This window comes from Eriocheir sinensis, chromosome 42, assembly GCF_024679095.1.
Source record: "Eriocheir sinensis breed Jianghai 21 chromosome 42, ASM2467909v1, whole genome shotgun sequence".
NCBI classification, from domain to species: Eukaryota; Metazoa; Arthropoda; class Malacostraca; order Decapoda; family Varunidae; genus Eriocheir; species Eriocheir sinensis.
In genome coordinates, this window is record NC_066550.1 from 14658421 (window position 1) to 14675920 (window position 17500).

The window sequence follows — 17500 nt, forward strand, 5'->3', positions numbered from 1 at the left end:
AGGGTAGCTATTAGTAAACACACAAACATACGAACAAACTGGTTAATACGAGGTTAGGGGGGGTTAGTTAGGGGGGTTTAGGGGGAGGGGGAAGGGGAGGGGGGTAGCTGCTGAGGAGGAGGAGGAGGAGGAGGAGGAAGAAGAAATGAGAATAAAAGAGAAAAAAAGACGAAAATTAAGAGAGAGAGAGAGAGAGAGAGAGAGAGAGAGAGAGAGAGAGAGAGAAGAAAAAAGACTGCAAGAGGCATTGAAGGAAGGGGAAGGGAAGGAAAGGAAAAGGAAGGAAGGGGCAGCTGGCAGGGGAAGGAAGGGCAAGAAAGGGACAGACAGCAGGGAAGGGGCAGCAGAGGGACAGGGGAAGGGGCAGCTAGCAGGGGAAAGGAAAGAAAGGGCAAGGGAAGGGCAGGGAAGGGGCAGCTAGCAAGGGAAGGAAGGGGAAGCTGGCAAGGGAAGGGGAAGGGACAGTTGGCAAGAAGGAAAGGTAAGGGAAGGGGAGAGCTGGCAAGGGAAGGAAGGGGAAGGAAAAAGGAAAGAAGGGGCAGCTAGCAGGGAAGGGGAGGAAATGGAAAGGAAGGGATAGTTGGCAGGGAAAGGAAGGGGAGAAAATGGAAGGGGGAGGGACAGCTAGCAAGAGAAGGAAGGGGAAGGGAAGGGGAAGAAAGGGGCAGCTACCAGGGAAGGGAAAGGAAGGGGAAGGAAATGGAAAGGAAGGGACAGCTGGCAGGGAAAGGAAGGGGAAGAAAGGGAAGGGGGAGGGACAGCTGGCAGGGAAAGGAAGGGGAAGAAAGGGAAGGGGGAGGGACAGCTGGCAAGGGAAGGGGATGGGGAAGGGCAGGAAAGGGGCAGCTAGCAGGGAAAGGGAAAGGAAGGGAAGGGAAGGGAAGGGGGAGGAAGGGGCAGCGGGCGGGGGTCTTCATGCAAGCCAAAAAAAGTAGGCGAGTCTCCCTTAAAAATTACAATACCTTCTCGATTGTCTCACTGCGACTGCCCTAAAGGAGAGAAAGAAAACGGGGTGCTGAGTGACAGTGTGCGAGGAGGAGGAGGAGGAGGAGAAGGAGGAGGAGGAGAGGAGAGGAGAGGAGAGGAGAGGAGGAGGAGAAGGAGGAGGAGAGGAAAGAAAGGGAATGGAAGAGAAGGAAATGGATAGAGAGAGAGAGAGAGAGAGAGAGAGAGAGAGAGAGAGAGAGAAAGCAGGTGATGGCTCGAATATCTTACTACATGTGAAAAAATACTATTATTATTATTATTATCATCATTATTATTATTAGTGCTAAAATGACTGCTCTCTCTCTCTCTCTCTCTCTCTCTCAATAATAATAATAATAATGATAATAATAATAATAATAATAAAATACACTCAATTACAAACACTCAGGCATAGCAAAAAAAATAAACAAATAAAATTAAGCAAGTTAATAATAATCAAAATTTTGGTGGTGATGAAAATTGGTGATGAAAGGTGGTGATGATGGTGGTGATGGTGGTGATGAAGAGGGAGAAGAAGGAGGACGATTAATGGTGTTGATCTTCCCTTCTTCATCACCATTTCATCACCACTTTCATCACCAATTTGAGTGCCAATTAGAAGTGTCAATATTCACAAAATCACACAAATAGTTCCTCTCCTTCATTCTCCTCCTCCTCCTCTTCCTCTTCTTCCTTCTCCTCCTCTTCCTCCCTTCTTCACTCCATTCCTCTCCCTCTGTCTCTCTCTCTCAATCCTTTCCCTTACCTTCCATTCTCTCCCTCTCCCTCTCTGTCTCACATACACACACACACTCTCTCTCTCACACTCTAACACACACACACACACTCCCTTCCCTCCCTATCTCTCTCTCCCTTCCCTCCCTCCCTCCCTCCCTCTCCCTTCCCTTCTCTCTCTCCCTCCCTTACCTCTTCGCTCGTCATGGCTTCAAATTCCGCCGCCAGGGAGTTGTTGTTTGTAGCGGTCACCAGCGTTCTCCCTTCCTCCAGGTGGGATGTAAGGAGCTGGGCCTGCAAGTCTTCCACCTGCTCCGCGAGGCCTGTGGAGGGAGGTGGAGGTGAGCTGGTGATAGTGGTGGAGGAGGTGGAGGTAGTGGTTCAATTGGGGACTCTCCATTTCTACTTCCTCCTCCTCCTCCTCCTCTTCTTCTTCTTCTTCTTATGACTACTACTATTGCTATGTCTTTGAACAGTGACGCCATTCATTCAACTGTCTCCTCCTCCTCCTCCTCCTCCTCCTCCTCCTCCTCTTCCTCTTCTTCTTTCTGTTTGTGTGTTTGTTTGTGTGTTTCTCCCATTTTCTTGTTTTCATTCTAGCTAGTCTATTTTTTTTTCTTTCCTCCTCCTCCTCCTCCACTTCTTCCTTCTCTCTTCCTATCTTCTTCCTTGAGCAAATATTCTTCCATTCCTTCTCCATACATAAAGTTCTCCTCCTCCTCCTCCTCTCTTCCTATTCTTCTCTTCTTCCTCTTTCTAGCAAACTAATTTTTATCCTCCTCCTCCTCCTACCTCCTACCTCCTCCTCCTCCTCCTCCTCTCTTTCTCTTTTCCTATCCTCTTGTCTCTCTTCTTATTCTTCTCTTCTTCCTCTTTCTAGCAAACCAGTTTTTATCCTCCTTCTCTTCCTACCCTCTACCTCCTCCTCCTTACCCTTGTTCTCCTCCCTTAGCCTCTTCAGCGTAGCCTGCACCTCCGGGGGTGGCGAGCCGCTGGCCTCCACGCTGGGTGACCTCTTCCTCGCGGCCTCCTCCTCCGCTCGCAGCCTCTCGATCTCGCACCTCAATTCCTCTATGACCTGTGGAGAGAGAGGTAAGGTAAGGTAAGGTAAGGTAAGGTAAGGTAAGGTTAGGTTAGGTTAGGTTAGGTAAGGCAAGGTAAGGTAAGGTTAGGATAGGTAAGGTAAGGTAAGGTTAAGGAAGGGATGGGAAGGGATGGGAAGGAGAGGGAATGGATGGGAAGGGAAGGGAATGGATGGGAAGGGAAGGGAAGGGAAGGAAAGGGAAGGGAAGAAAAGGGATTGGAAGGGAAGGGATGGGAAGGAAAGGTAAAGAAAGGTAATTTGACCGACTCTCTCTCTCTCTCTCTCTCTCTCTCTCTCTCTCTCTCACAGCATCCAAATCTCACTCATCTCATTTCTCTTTTCATCCCAATCAACTCTTCTCCCTTCCTCTCTCTCTCCCTCACCTGTGCACTCCTCTCCCTCTCCACCCTGCCTTCATCCTCCCTTCTTCTCCCTTGCTCTGCCATCTTCACGTTCTCCTGGTGCAGCGCTGAGGCCGTGAACTCCGCTTCGGACACTCGATCTTCAAGACTCTCCTTCTCTTTCTGCAATTTGTCGAGAATTGCTTTGGTCCTGCGCGCTTCTTCCTCGAGGGCAACTTTGTCCTTTTCTAAGCTGGCCAGTCTGAGGGGGAAGGGAGTAGAGATTGCAGTAGTAGTAGTAGTAGTAGTAGTAGTAGTAGTAGTAGTAGTAGTAGTTGTAGTGGAGGGGTATATTGTAGTATTAGTAGTGGTGGTAGTGTTTCCCTCCCTCGCTTATTCGTCTAATCTCCCTTCCTCTGTCTTCCTCTCCCTTCCTTCATTTTACTCCCTTTTTTTAACCCAACTTTCTCCCATTAACTCTCACATTATTCTCCCTTTCCCTCCCTCCCTTATTCACTCTATCCTCCCTCCCTCCCTCTTCCTCTCCCTTCCTTCATTTAACTCCCTTTTTGAACCCAACTTTCTTCCTCTAACCCTCATCTTACCTACCCTTCTTTCCACTTCCTCCCTTAATCTCCCTTCCTTCCACACGCTCTCCCTTACTTGATGGTGAAGTTCTCGACGGTGAGCTGTTTCTCCCGCTCCACCCTGGCCAGCAGCTCCCTGTTCCGCCGCTGCTCCTCCGCGCGCCGCTCCTCATGCCTGTGTTCCGCCTCTCGAAGCTGTTCCTCCAGCATCACAACCCTGCAACACACACACACACGTACACACACACGCACATGGGGGTATAGGTACACACATATATACCATTTTTCTCTCTTTTTCTTTCCTTTTCTCTCTCTCTCTCTCTCTCTCTCTCTCTCTCTCTCTCTCTCTCTCTCTCTCTCTCACACACACACACACACACACACGCACGCACATGGGTAGTATAGGTACACACACACACACACACACACACACACACACACACGAATACACATTGTTTTTCCTTTCTTTCTTTCTTTCTCTTTTTCTCTTTCTCTTGTTGATACTGTCTCTCCCTCTCTCTCTCTCTCTCTCTCTCTCTCTCTCTCTCTCTCACCTCTCCTGGTACGCGGCGTTGTCCTGTCTGACTCTCGAAAATCGGTCATCTGTGTTACTCTGGTTCTCTGCCAAGACGCCGACCTGCTGCTGTAGCATTTGAACCTGTAGAAGTAGTAGAAGTTGTAGTAGCAGTAGTAGTAGTAGTAGTAAAAGTAGAAGTAGTAGTAGTAGTAGTAGTAGTAGTAGTAGTAGTAGTAGTAGTGTTATATATTGGGAGAAAGAGGAGAAAAAGGGCAATTTGGTAGTTCTAACACATAATTTCTTAATATATATTCAATTTTTATAATGCCAAAGAATTTAATCAGTGAGGTTATAGTAATTAAAGAAGAAGAAGAAGAAGTAGAAGTAGAAGTAGTAGTAGTAGTAGTAGTAGTAGTAGTAGTAGTAGTAGTAGTAGTAGTAGTGTTATATATTGGGAGAAAGAGGAGAAAAAGGGCAATTTGGTAGTCGTAACACATAATTTCTTAATATATATCCAATTTTTATAATGCCAAAGAATTTAATTATTGAGGTTATAGTAATTAAAGAAGTTATATAATTAGTTAAAGCACATGTATATTTTTCTTAATAATAACAATGGCTACCCATAAAAGAAGAAAGAAGATGTGACAAAGGACAAGGAGGATAACAAAGAAGAAAAAAGAAGAAGAAGAAGAAGAAGAAGGAAATAAAGAGAGAAGATGGAGAAGAAAAGGACAAGGAGGATAACAAGGAAGAAAATGAAGAAGAAGAAGAAGAAGAAGAAGGAAATAAAGAGAGAAGATGGAGAAGAAAAGGACAAGGAGGATAACAAGGAAGAAAAAAGAAGAAGAAGAAGAAGAAGAAGAAGAAGAAGAAGGAAATAAAGAGAGAAGATGGAGAAGAAAAGGACAAGGAGGATAACAAGGAAGAAAATGAAGAAGAAGAAGAAGAAGAAGAAGAAGAAGAAGAAGAAGGAAATAAAGAGAGAAGATGGAGAAGAAAAGGGAGAAAAAATACCAGAGAGGAGGAAAAAGAGGACAAAAATAAGGAAACAAAGAAGAAAAGAAGAAAAGTAAAAGATGAAGACGATTAAAAAAGAAGAGGAAGAAAAGAAAATGAAGACAAAAAAATGATAAAAAAGAAAAAAACAAATAGAAGATGAAGAGAAGAAGATTAAAAATGAAGAGGTAGAAAACAAAAGATGAAGACAAAAAAAGATGACAAAAAAGAAGAAAAAGAAGATGAAGAAAAGAGGATTAAAAAAAGAAAGAAAAAAAAGAAAATGAAGAAAACAAAGATGACAAAAAAGAAGAAAAAGAAGAAAAACAAACAATAATATTAAGAAAAAACACCAACACCAACCAACGTACAAACACACAAACAGAGAACCAAGCCCCCAAACAAACAAACAAACACACTCACCTTGACAAACACACAGGTAGGATGTACGGGACAGGTGACTTGCGGGCTAATTAAGGTAATTAAGCTTAAGGAATGACTAATTACTTTCCTACCTTACCTTACCTTACTTTCCCTTCCCTTCCTTTTTCTTCCCTTCCCTTTACCTTGCCTTATAATCCCCTTCTTCCCTTCCCTTTCCTCCTATACCCTTCCCTTCCTTTCCCATTCCTTTCCTTCTCTACTCTTCCCTTCCCTTCCCTTCCCTTCCCTTTCCTTATCTTCCTTTCCCTTTCTTTCTCTTCCCTTCCCTTTTCCTTACCTTACCTTACCTAACTACACTAAATTACTTTCCTATACCTTACCTTACCTTGCCTTCCTTTCCCTTCCCTTCCCTTTCAATCAATTCATTTACCAATCTACTTTCTTTTTCTTTTATTAATTTTAACATTCTTTCCTTTTCTTAAGTTCAAACTATCATCATCATCTCTCTCTCTCTCTCTCTCTCTCTCTCTCTCTCTCTCTCTCTCTCTCTCTCTCATACAATCTTTCTCACACACACACACACACACACACATACGCATAATCTTTCTCTCTCTCACACACACACACACACACACACACACACGTTTTCCCTCCTTCCCTCCCTCCCTCCTCTTCCTCTTCCTCTTCCTCCTCCTCCTCCTCCTCTCTCCCTCACTCACCGTCTTAACAATATCTTTATAGTACGAGTACGAGGGTGGGTACCGAGGTCTTGAAATCTCGAACTGCCCTTCCCAGAGATCAAACTCCAGGTCAAGGGTGTTGTTGAAGTGACCTGACCCTTCACCACTACCGTCAACACCATCTTCATCACCACTTTCATCACCCTCATCATCACTGTTCGACATGAGGGAGTCTCGCATTGGGTCCTTGGTGGTGGTGGTGAGTGGTGTTTGTGGTGGTGGTGATGGTGGTGATGGTGGTGGTGGTGGTGTTGAGTGGAGGTGCATTCTGGTGTTGAGGTCTTTGGTGAGTGTTTCTAAGTCTTTGTTTTCTTCTTTTTTCTTCTTCTTTTCATCTTCTTCCTCCTCTTCCTCTTCCTCGCTAATTTTGTTCATGGTGAGAGGAGGGATGAGTGTCTCTCTCTCTCTCTCTCTCTCTCTCTCTCTCTCTCTCTCTCTCTCTCTCTCTCTCTCTCTCTCTCTCTCTCTCTCTCTCTTTTTATTTCATCTGTTAATCATTTTCTCTCTGTTCATTTTCTTTAATTTTTTTCTTTTTCTTCTTCTTCTTCTTCTTATTATTATTATTATTATTATTCTTTATCACATTTCCGTTTCCTGTGTCTTTGTCTTTTTTTTCCTTCCTATTTTATTTTATTTCTTTTTCTCTCACTTCACTATCTTTCTTTCACTTTCTTTTCTTTCTAATATTTTCACTTTCCCGTCACTGTTAAAACGAAGAAAAATTATTATTATTATTATTATTATTATTATTATTATTATTATTATTTCTTAAGTCAATCCTCTTCTGGGTTAGTTGAAGGTCACGTGACACATATCCTCTCTCTCTCTCTCTCTCTCTCTCTCTCTCTCTCTTCCTGTTTAACTCTGTCCGTCTCTCAGTAAACACACACACACACACACACACACACACACACACACACACACACACACACACACACACACACACACACACACAAACACACATTATGTTTTAGAGCTAATTCTCTCTATTCTGGCTCATGTTCTCTCTCTCTCTCTCTCTCTCTCTCTCTCTCTCTCTCTCTCTCTCTCTCTCTCTCTCTCTCTCTCTCTCTCTTCTTTTAATTCGTTTTTCTTCACTAACTCATTTTCATAACAGATTTTAACTCCTCTGCATTCCTTCCTTCCTTTTCTTTCTTTCTCCTTTTTATCATCTCCTTCAATTCCTTCTTTCTTTTCCTTTCCTTTCTTTCTTTCTCCTTTTTATCATCTCCTTCAATTCCTTCTTTCTTTTCCTTTCCTTTCTTTCTTTCTCCTTTTTATCATCTCCTTCAATTCCTTCTTTCTTTTCCTTTCCTTCCTTCTTTCCATTCTTTCTATCTCCGTTTCATCTTCTTCAATTCCTTCCTTCTTTCTCCTCTCCTTTCCTTCTCAGTCTTTCTTTTATAACAATTTTCAACGCCTAAAATGAGTCACAAAGTTCACTCACGCATTCCTTTGCATTCCTTTCTTTTCCTCCTCCTCCTCTTCCTTTCTTCCTCTTCCTCCTCCTCCTTACATTCCTTTCTTTTCCTCACTTTCCTTCGCTTAGTTTTCCTTTTCTCTAATTCTCAAACTTTCTCATCACGAATTTCAACACTTATTAATTTCCTTTCTTCCTCTCCTCCTTTCTTCTTCTCCTCCTCCTCCTCCTCCTCTTCCTCTTCCTCACCACGTATATTCAAACCTATATGAATAACTCTACACACACTCTCTATTCCTCTATGGCACTGTGGCACTACACTAGAGGAGCCAGACTAGGCGTGGCACCCTCTCTGGCACTCCCGGGCAAACTGAGGCACGAGGAGGAGGAGGAGGAGGAGAAGGGGGGGAGAGGGAGAGGGGAGTTGGGAAGGGTATAAGAGGGAAGAGGATGTGTGTGTGTGTGTGTGTGTGTGTGTGTGTGTGTGTGTGTGTGAGAGAGAGAGAGAGAGAGAGAGAGAGAGAGAGAGAGAGAGAGAGAGAGAGAGAGAGAGAGAGTAATAATAATAATAATAATAATAATAATAATATTAATAATAATAATAATAATAATAATAATAATAATAATAATAATAATAATAATAATAATAATAATGATAACATCAACAAAGAAAGACAGTCCTTGAAAACGTCTCTCTCTCTCTCTCTCTCTCTCTCTCTCTCTCTCTCTCTCTCTCTCTCTCTCTCTCTCTCTCTCTCTCTCTCTCTCTCGATACCTCTGATCGTCATTGGACATCCTATCCGTGAGAGAGAGAGAGAGAGAGAGAGAGAGAGAGAGAAAGGATGTGTATAACTGATATTTCTTTCCTATTCTGATAAATAAAAGAATGAAAGAAAGAGAGAAAGAAAGAAAGAGAGAAAAGATTAGAGATACTTGACTTCAATGTCACTTCAAACTTATTTTCTTTATTTATTTCTTTTTCTTTCTTTCTCTTTCTTTTCCTCTCCTCTTTTCTTTCTTTTCCTTCTCTTATTCTCTCCTTCGCTTCTTTTTTTCCTTATTCCTCATTCGCTATTTTTTTTTTATTTCTCTTTCGCATTTTCCTTTTTTTCTTCTTTGTTTCTTTAATTTTCTCTCTCTCACTCACTCACTTTCTTCGCCCTGCTTTCTTTCTTTCTTTCTTTCTCACACTTTCTTTATTTCTTCTTCTTCTTCTTCGTTTCTTTCTTTAATTTTCTCTCTCTCACTCACTCACTCACTTTTTTCGCCCTGCTTTCTTTCTTTCTTTCTTTCTTTCTTTCTCTTTCACAGACTTTCTTAATTTCTTCATTTTCTTCTTCTTCTTCTTTTTCCTTTATTTACGCACACTTTCTCTCTCTCTCTCTATCTCTCTCTCCTCCATCTCTTTTTTCTCTCTCACTTTCACTAATAGAGAGAAAACAGGAAGGTGGTGATGATGATGGCGGTGGTGATGAACTGGTGATGAAGTGGTGATGGAGGTGATGACACGCAGCTCCTCTCCTCACCACCATCTTGGGAGGAGTGGTGGTGACGGTGGTGGTGGTGAGGCAGCAGCCCTTTTGGTGTTGCGATAACCACCACCACCTCCACCACCACCAATAACAACACCAATATGATTATCTGTATCTGATAAGAGGAGGAGGAAGAGGAGGAGGAGGAGGAGGAGGAGGAGGTAAGAAGGAATGTAGAAACAGGTGGAGGAGGAAGAAGAGGATTAGGAGGAGGAGGAGGAGAAGGAGAAGGAGAAGGAGGAGGAGGAGGAGGAGAAAAGATTTAAAGAACATGCGATAAGGAGAGAGAGAGAGAGAGAGAGAGAGAGAGAGAGAGAGAGATAGTGTTATCAGAAAGGTATGCAAAAGTAGGTGTCTTCTTCTTCTTCTTCTTCTTCTTCCTCTTCTTTTCTTCTTCTTCTTTTTTCTTTCTTCTTCCTCTTCTCCTTATCACTTTCTTTAATCCAGTTCATTTTCTTTCTTTCTCACTTTCTCACTCACTATATTTTTTTTCTTTCTGTCTTTATTTCCTTCCCTTCTGCCCAAACCCCCCCCCCCCCCAACACACACACACAAAATTCCAAATCGTTCTCTCTCTCTCTCTCTCTCTCTCTCTCTCTCTCTCTCTCTCTCTCTCTCTCTCTCTCTCTCTCTCGCTTTAATAGAGAGAGAGATATATAGAGAGAGGGAGATACACACAGCACAATGGACTGAAGAAGACTGAGGAAGAGGAGGAGGAGGAGGAGGAGGAGGAGGAGGAGGAGGAGGAGGAGGCGACAAGTGCATAAGGAGGAGGAGGAGGAGGAGGAGGAGGAGGAGGAGGAAGAGAGAGAGAGAGAGCGAGAGAGAGAGAGAGAGAGAGAGAGAGAGAGAGATATTAAAGACAGGAAGGAAATAGGTGTTGATATAATAAGTAATAATGAGGGGACGCCATTTTGCCATTGTCTCTCTCTCTCTCTCTCTCTCTCTCTCTCTCTCTCTCTCTCATCTTTCTTTTATTTCCTTTTAATTTGTTATTTTCTTTAACATTTTTTTCTTTCTATTCCAGTTTTTATTTATTTTCTTTCTTATTCCTATTTATTCCTCTTATTCCTGATTCCCATTCCTATTTTTGTTGTTTTTCATCTATTTTTTTTCTTTCAATATTCCTATCTGTTCCTAGTCCTAAAGTAGTCAAGCCATTCCTGATATTCCTAATCCATTCCATGTCATTCCTAACCCATTATGACATTCCTAATTCATTCCAAGTCTATTCCTAATCCATTCCTGACATTCTTAATCCATTACAAGTCAATTCCTGATATTCCTACTCCATTCCTGATATTCCCAATCCATTCCTGACATTCCTAATCTATTCCTGACATTCCAAGTCATTCCTACCCATTCCCATCATATTCCTAATCCATTCCAAGCCATTCCTGACCCATTCCCAGCCGATTCCTAACATTCCAATTCCATTCCTGACGTTCCCTGACCTTCGTTATTGCAGGTCCCTAACTCCCTGACCTACCTTGACCTGCAGGTATTGGGGGTCATCGTGCAGGTCAGGATCCAGGTGGAGAAGGTCTTCCTCACCTGCCTGCTGACGAGCCTGCTCTGACCTTGGGAGGAGGAGGAGGAGGAGGAGGAGGAGGAGGAAGGATGGAAGAGGTAAGAAAGTTATAGAAGAGGAGTGTAAGGAGGAAGATAATGGAAGAGGATATGGAGGTAAGGAGGAGGAGGAGGAGGAGGAGGAGGAGGAGGAGGAGCAAGAAGAGGAAGAAGAAGAGCAGGATATGGGAGGAGTCAGTGAAAGTGGAAGAGGAGAAGACAAGAGGAGGAGGAGGAGGAGGAGGAGGAGGAAGCGGAGGAAAAAGAGTGCAGGGAGATGAATGAAAGACGAGAAAGAAAGGAAAGAAGAAAGGAAGATGAAGAAGGGGGAGGAGGAGGAGGAGGAGGAGGAGGAGGAGGAGGAGGAGGAGGAGGAGGAGGAGGGTTAATTTATACATGCAAATCTACCACAACAAGCATCACCGCCACCACCATCACCACCACCACCACCACCACCATCACCACCACCACCAGTAAGTTAACCAACACACAAACACACCAACAAGATCTAAGCAAGCAAACTCACCCTGCAAATAATAATAATAATAATAATAATAATAATAATAATAATAATAATAATAATAATAATAATAATAATCAGCCAATGACTTCTGGATCTGAAAGCAAAAACGAAGGCATAAAGAGTAATAATAATAATAATAATAATAATAATAATAATAATAATAATAATAATAATGAAAGCATGCAAGGCGGTGTCGGTGGCGGAGGAGGAAGAGGAAGAGGAGGAGGAGGAGGAAGAGGAGAAGGAGGAGGTCATTTCAGAAGCCCCAGAGGTCATACCAAGCACCCCTGTGGTCACTACAAGCACCCCGGGGTCACACAAGCCCCAGGGGTCACACAAGCTACCCAGAGGTCATTCCACAGCCAAAAAACTCATATCAAGGGCACTACAGGTCAAACCCAACGCCCCAGAGGTCACTACAAGCACCCCCGAGGTCAAACAAAGCACCAGGGGTCATCTAAGGTCCCCGGGGTGAGTATAACCTTGTGGCTGAGGTCGCTGACGTCCTCCTCGAGCGATCCGTCTGAGTACATATCGTCCGGTTCATTGGAGGAACGCCCCGAGGAGAAGGACGAAGTACGGTATAGCTGGGATGCCACAGCGGTGCCCCCCACGCGCTTAGGGGTGCTGGGGGGCGGGGTGAAGGGGTGAGGAGGAGGAGGAGGAGGAGGAGGGAGAGGGAGAATGGTAAGGGGTGTAAGGGAAGGAGGGAAAGAGGGAGAAGGGAAAGGTGAGGAAAAAGAGAGGAAATATAGGAAAGATTAAGGAAGGTAAATTAACCGAAGAAGAGGATGAAGAAAGAGAGGAAGAAGAGGATAAAAGGAGAGGGGAAGAGAAGTAGAGAGATGGAGGGAAGGAAGAGAAGAAGAGACAGAGGGAAGGAATAGTAAAAGAGGAGATAGAAGGAAAAAGAAAGGCAGAGAATGAAGAGGAGAGGAGGAAAGAGGAAGAAAGGAGAATATGGAGAAGGAAAAAGTGAATAAGGGAGGAAAGGGAGAGAGGGAGGAAAGGAATGGAGAGAGAAGGGAGGAAAAGAAGGAAGAAAAAAACACACATATATTAGTAAACACACACAAAACACACACACACACACACACACACACATAGATATATATACACACACATATACACATAAATATTTACATAGATTTCAATACATCCATAGATCTTAAGGTACACACACACACACATACACACACATAGATATATATACACACATATACACATAAATATTTACATATATGGAAATACATGCATAGATCTTAAGGTACACATAAAAATATATACACATACGGAATTATTATGTACACACAAGCTTATACATACATACATAATCTCTCTCTCTCTCTCTCTCTCTCTCTCTCTCTCTCTCTCTCTCTCTCTCTCTCTCTCTCTCTCTCTCTCTCTCTCTCTCTCTCTCTCTCTCTCTCTCAGGCAACACATCAATCTCTCTCTCAAAACCTTCACAGCTGACTCTCTCTCTCTCTCTCTCTCTCTCTCTCTCTCTCTCTCTCTCTCTCTCTCTCTCTCTCTCTCTCTCTCTCTCTCTCTCTCTCTCTCTCTCTCTCTCTCTCTCTCTCTCTCTCTCTCTCTCTCTCTCTCTCTCTCTCAGTAAATATTAAGACGAAGTTGAAGTCACTGACCGAACGTCATATAAACAAATATGACGCAAGAGAGAGAGAGAGAAAATGAAAAAATAAATAAATGTCAATCTATCTATCTATGTCCTCCTCCTCCTCCTTCTTCTTCTTCTTCTTCTACTTCTTCTTCTTCTCCTCCTCCTCTCCCCTAACCGCATAATGACGGCCGCAGCATCCCTCCTCCTCCTCCTCCTCCTCCAACTCCTCCTCTTCCTCTCCTCCCCTCCCTACATTGCAATCCCAAATTCTTGCCCTTCGCTAAACCACATCTCTCTCTCTCTCTCTCTCTCTCTCTCTCTCTCTCTCTCTCTCTCTCTCTCTCTCTCTCTCTCTCTCTCTCTCCACAAATAGGTTACCGAACCCATCGCCACCACACACACACACACACACACACACACACACACACACACACACACACACAATGATCATTACAATTACTGTTTACACGCATTCTTGTTTGTGTGTGTGTGTGTGTGTGTGTGAAGTTCTCATGTAAGTTTTTCCCTTCAGTACACACACACACACACACACACACACACACACACACAGACAGTTAATCAGCGTGTGCATAATTCAAAACGTACATATGTGCACTCATTCTTCAGTCACGTGATTAGATCCAGCAGAGAGAGAGAGAGAGAGAGAGAGAGGAGAAATCGAGATATTTTTACGCGTGTTTGTTTGTTTGTTTCGTACCAGGCTGCGATTTCCCTCTCTCTCTCTCTCTCTCTCTCTCTCTCTCTCTCTCTCTCTCTCTCTCTCTCTCTCTCTCTCTCTCTCTCTCTCAAACCACACCTGATTAGCATAAACATGACAGATGAAGAGCAAATGACCTCTCTCTCTCTCTCTCTCTCTCTCTCTCTCTCTCTCTCTCTCTCTCTCTCTCTCTCTCACACACACACACACACTCACCGATAAGAGAAATAACCTGGATTCTTCATTTTCTTTAATTTTCTTTCTTTTCTTGTCTTATTTTCTTTTCTTATCTTTTTGACCTAAATTGACCTCGATCCAGGGGTCAAAACGGGCACAGGGGACACACACACACACACACACACACACACACACACACACACACACACGCACACACACCTGTAGGTCCTTCTAACAGGTGTGTAAGTTTGGGTTAGTTTGCCTTTTAAGTCTCTAAGAAGTTGACGTTTTCTTTGAGGATTATTTTATCTGCTTATTTCTCGCTGTTAGGATAGATTATTATTATTATTATTATTATTATTATTATTATTATTAGTAGTAGTAGTAGTAGTAGTAGTAGTAGTAGTAGTAATAATAATAATAATAATAATAATAATAATAATAATAATAATAATAATAATAATAATAATAATAAAATATAAATAAACATAATAGGTAAAGTTAGGGAGCGTAAGTTAAGGTGCGCGAGGCCTCAATCCTCAAATCCGTTACATAAATAAAAGAAAAATAAAAAACGCAAAAATAACTATAAAAATAAATAAAAATAAATAAAAATAATGTCAAAAGGCGAAATTAGAGGCATAAGTTAAGGTACGCATGGCCTCAGTGCACAAATCCGTCACACAAATAAATAGTTAAATAAATAAATAAATAAACAAATAAAATACGAAGAAAATAACAAAAATAAAGATAAAGCTAAAGATAGGATAGCATAAGTCAAGGTGCGCGATGCCTTAATGCTCACCCCCGTCACACTCCCCCCCCCCTCCCATCCATCCCCCCTCAGAATTCGATGACGCAAGAAGCTAATGACGTCACAGATTTCGTTAATGATTCAGTGATTCGAGTGACGCAAGTGACGCTGATGATGACGATGATGATGATGATACAACGTCACTGCTTTCTATGACGTCACTGCCTTCTATAACGTCACTGATGATCGATAACAACAACAACAACATCAACGACAAGAACAAGAGTGACATTCCGATGGTACACAGAGAGAGAGAGAGAGAGAGAGAGAGAGAGACGAAAGAAAGAAGAATATAAGAGAATAAAATGAAGAAAATATGAAAGAAGAAAATGAAAAAGAGAAGAAAAGAAGAAGAGAAGACAAAGAAGAAAAGAGAAGAGAAAATGAAGTAAAAGAAAAAACAAAGATTAAAGAAAGCAATAGATAAGAGAAAACAGAATAAAAAGGAGAAAGAGAGAAAAACAGATAAGAAGAGGAGGAAAAAGAAGAAAAAAAAGAAAAAAAATATAAGAAATAAAAAGGAGAAGAAAAAAGAAAAGAAAATTGAGAAGAAAAAACAGAAGAAAACAAACTTATAACTCGTCTCCACCAACCACTAAAAAAAAAAAAAAAATAATAATAATTACTAAAAAAAATAACAAATGAAATTAAACAATAAATGAAAGTCTCAAATAACAACAACAACAACAACGTTAATTACAATGAAAATGACCCTCGGAGTTAATTACACTAAGAAATAATTAAGAAGTTATTAGACGCGAATCTAATTAGTACGAACGTAATGACAATAATAATAATAATAATAATAATAATAATGATAATGATAAGCGCACACGTGTACACATAAGGTAAGTTTTGATGTACATATAAACGCACACACTGGTATTTCACGTACACACACACACACACACACACACACACACGCACACCGGTATGGACCGCACGAAAGCTAACCAAGAACTGACTGGACGTAGCGAACACACACACACACACACACACACACACACACACACACGGAGGCACTTTCTATATCACGACATACTTCTCTCTCTCTCTCTCTCTCTCTCTCTCTCTCTCTCTCTCTCTCTCTCTCTCTCTCTCTCTCTCTCTCTCTGTGTGTGTGTGTGTGTGTGTGTGTGTGTGTGTGTGTGTGTGTGTGTGTGTTTATCAATGCATTAAAAACTCAAGTGTGCTCCAACCCACTTTCCAAACACACACACACACACACACACACACACACACACACGCGCGGGTTGGTTGGTCACTCTTAAAAACCTTGAGATGAAAATTATGAGAACTTGCATGATCTCTCTCTCTCTCTCTCTCTCTCTCTCTCTCTCTCTCTCTCTCTCTCTCTCTCTCTCTCTCTCTTTTATTTGAGTATCTCTTTCAATAGTTCAATTTTCTATGATGCTTCGGTTTCCATGGCAACGTCAGGCCCACAACAGACCCCAAATCTCTCTCTCTCTCTCTCTCTCTCTCTCTCTCTCTCTCTCTCTCTCTCTCTCTCTCTCTCTCTCTCTCTCTCTCTCTCTCTCTCTCTCTCTCTCTCTCTCGATACTCTTCTAAATAATTGGTCAGTCGGAGAGAGAGAGAGAGAGAATCACGCACCTGCTGACATCATCTTATACTTCTCCCTCTTAAGTTATTCTCTCTCTCTCTCTCTCTCTCTCTCTCTCTCTCTCTCTCTCTCTGACGTAGTAGAAGAATTAGTGTTAGTCACTGAGCAGGAGGAGGAGAAGGAGGAGTAAGAGGAGGAGGAGGAGGAGGAGAAGGAGGAGGAGGACGAGGAGGAGGAAATAGTGGAGGAAAGGAGTGGAGGATAGTGTGGGAGGAGAAAGTGGTTCCCTCCATCTAAAAGGAGAATGTGTAGGAGGAGGAGGAGGAGGAGGAGGAGAGGAAGGAGGAAGAAAAGGGGAAAGGTAATGGGGATGCTCTCTCTCTCTCTCTCTCTCTCTCTCTCTCTCTCTCTCTCTCTCTCTCTCTCTCTCTCACTAATAAAAAGGAAATAAAGAAAAGGAATAAATTTGGTAGAGATTCCCTTTTTTTCACTGTTTTCTTCTCCGTTTTTTTTTATTTCTTTCTTTTTCTTTCTTTTCTTTCACTTGTAAATAAATTCTGACTATATATTTTTCCTTTTCTTTCTTTTCCTTTCTTTTCTTTTCTTTTCCTTCCACTAATTCACTATTTTTCGCATTTTCCAAACACACACACACACACACACACACACACACACACACACACACACACACACACGCGTATATAGTACATTCAAATTCGTGTTTTTTTTTCTATAATATAAAAAAACACCAAAAAGCGAAGTTTTAACAGAAACATTCATATTAAAACGATGAGTGTGTGTGTGTGTGTGTGTGTAGGTTTCCCTCATAACACACACATACAAGGCCACGCAAAATCATTAAGCACACACACACACACACACACACACACACACACACACACACACACACACCTACCCCAGTCACCTCCTCCTCTTCCTCCTCCATATTATCTACAAAACTGCTGGGCTGACAAGCTTATTCCTCCTCCTCCTCCTCCTCTTCCTCTTCCTCCTCCTCCTCTTCCACCACCTCCACACCCAACCCACTCAATCCCTTGCGTGGGCGTGGGGTGTGGGTGGGGGTGGGCGTGGCAATTCGAGGCGTGGGCGTGGGGGCGTGTGTGTGTGTGTCAAGATAGCTAGAGGAACACTGGCTCGTCCGTGTGTGTGTGTGTGTGTGTGTGTGTGTGTGTGTGTTGGAGTCGATCGATGCCC

At 42.5% G+C, this 17500-nt stretch overlaps 1 protein-coding gene across 5 annotated transcripts in view; it reads right to left on the reverse strand.

Annotated features, from left to right (window-relative positions):
- LOC127010161 (rab11 family-interacting protein 4B-like) overlaps positions 1–17500 on the reverse strand; it is a 43556-nt gene that overhangs the window by 751 nt on the left and 25305 nt on the right. For 3 of the 5 annotated variants that reach the window (XM_050884027.1, XM_050884026.1, XM_050884023.1), the window contains 7 exons: positions 11880–12024; positions 4268–4371; positions 3790–3930; positions 3169–3388; positions 2635–2779; positions 1894–2024; positions 963–989 (listed from right to left, as the gene is read on the reverse strand). In XM_050884027.1, coding sequence (XP_050739984.1) covers positions 963–989; positions 1894–2024; positions 2635–2779; positions 3169–3388; positions 3790–3930; positions 4268–4371; positions 11880–12024 — 913 coding nt within the window. Of the gene's footprint in view, positions 1–962; positions 990–1893; positions 2025–2634; positions 2780–3168; positions 3389–3789; positions 3931–4267; positions 4372–10794; positions 10886–11879; positions 12025–17500 lie in introns of all 5 variants that reach the window. The other 2 variants (XM_050884028.1, XM_050884024.1) reach the window with 2 other exon arrangements.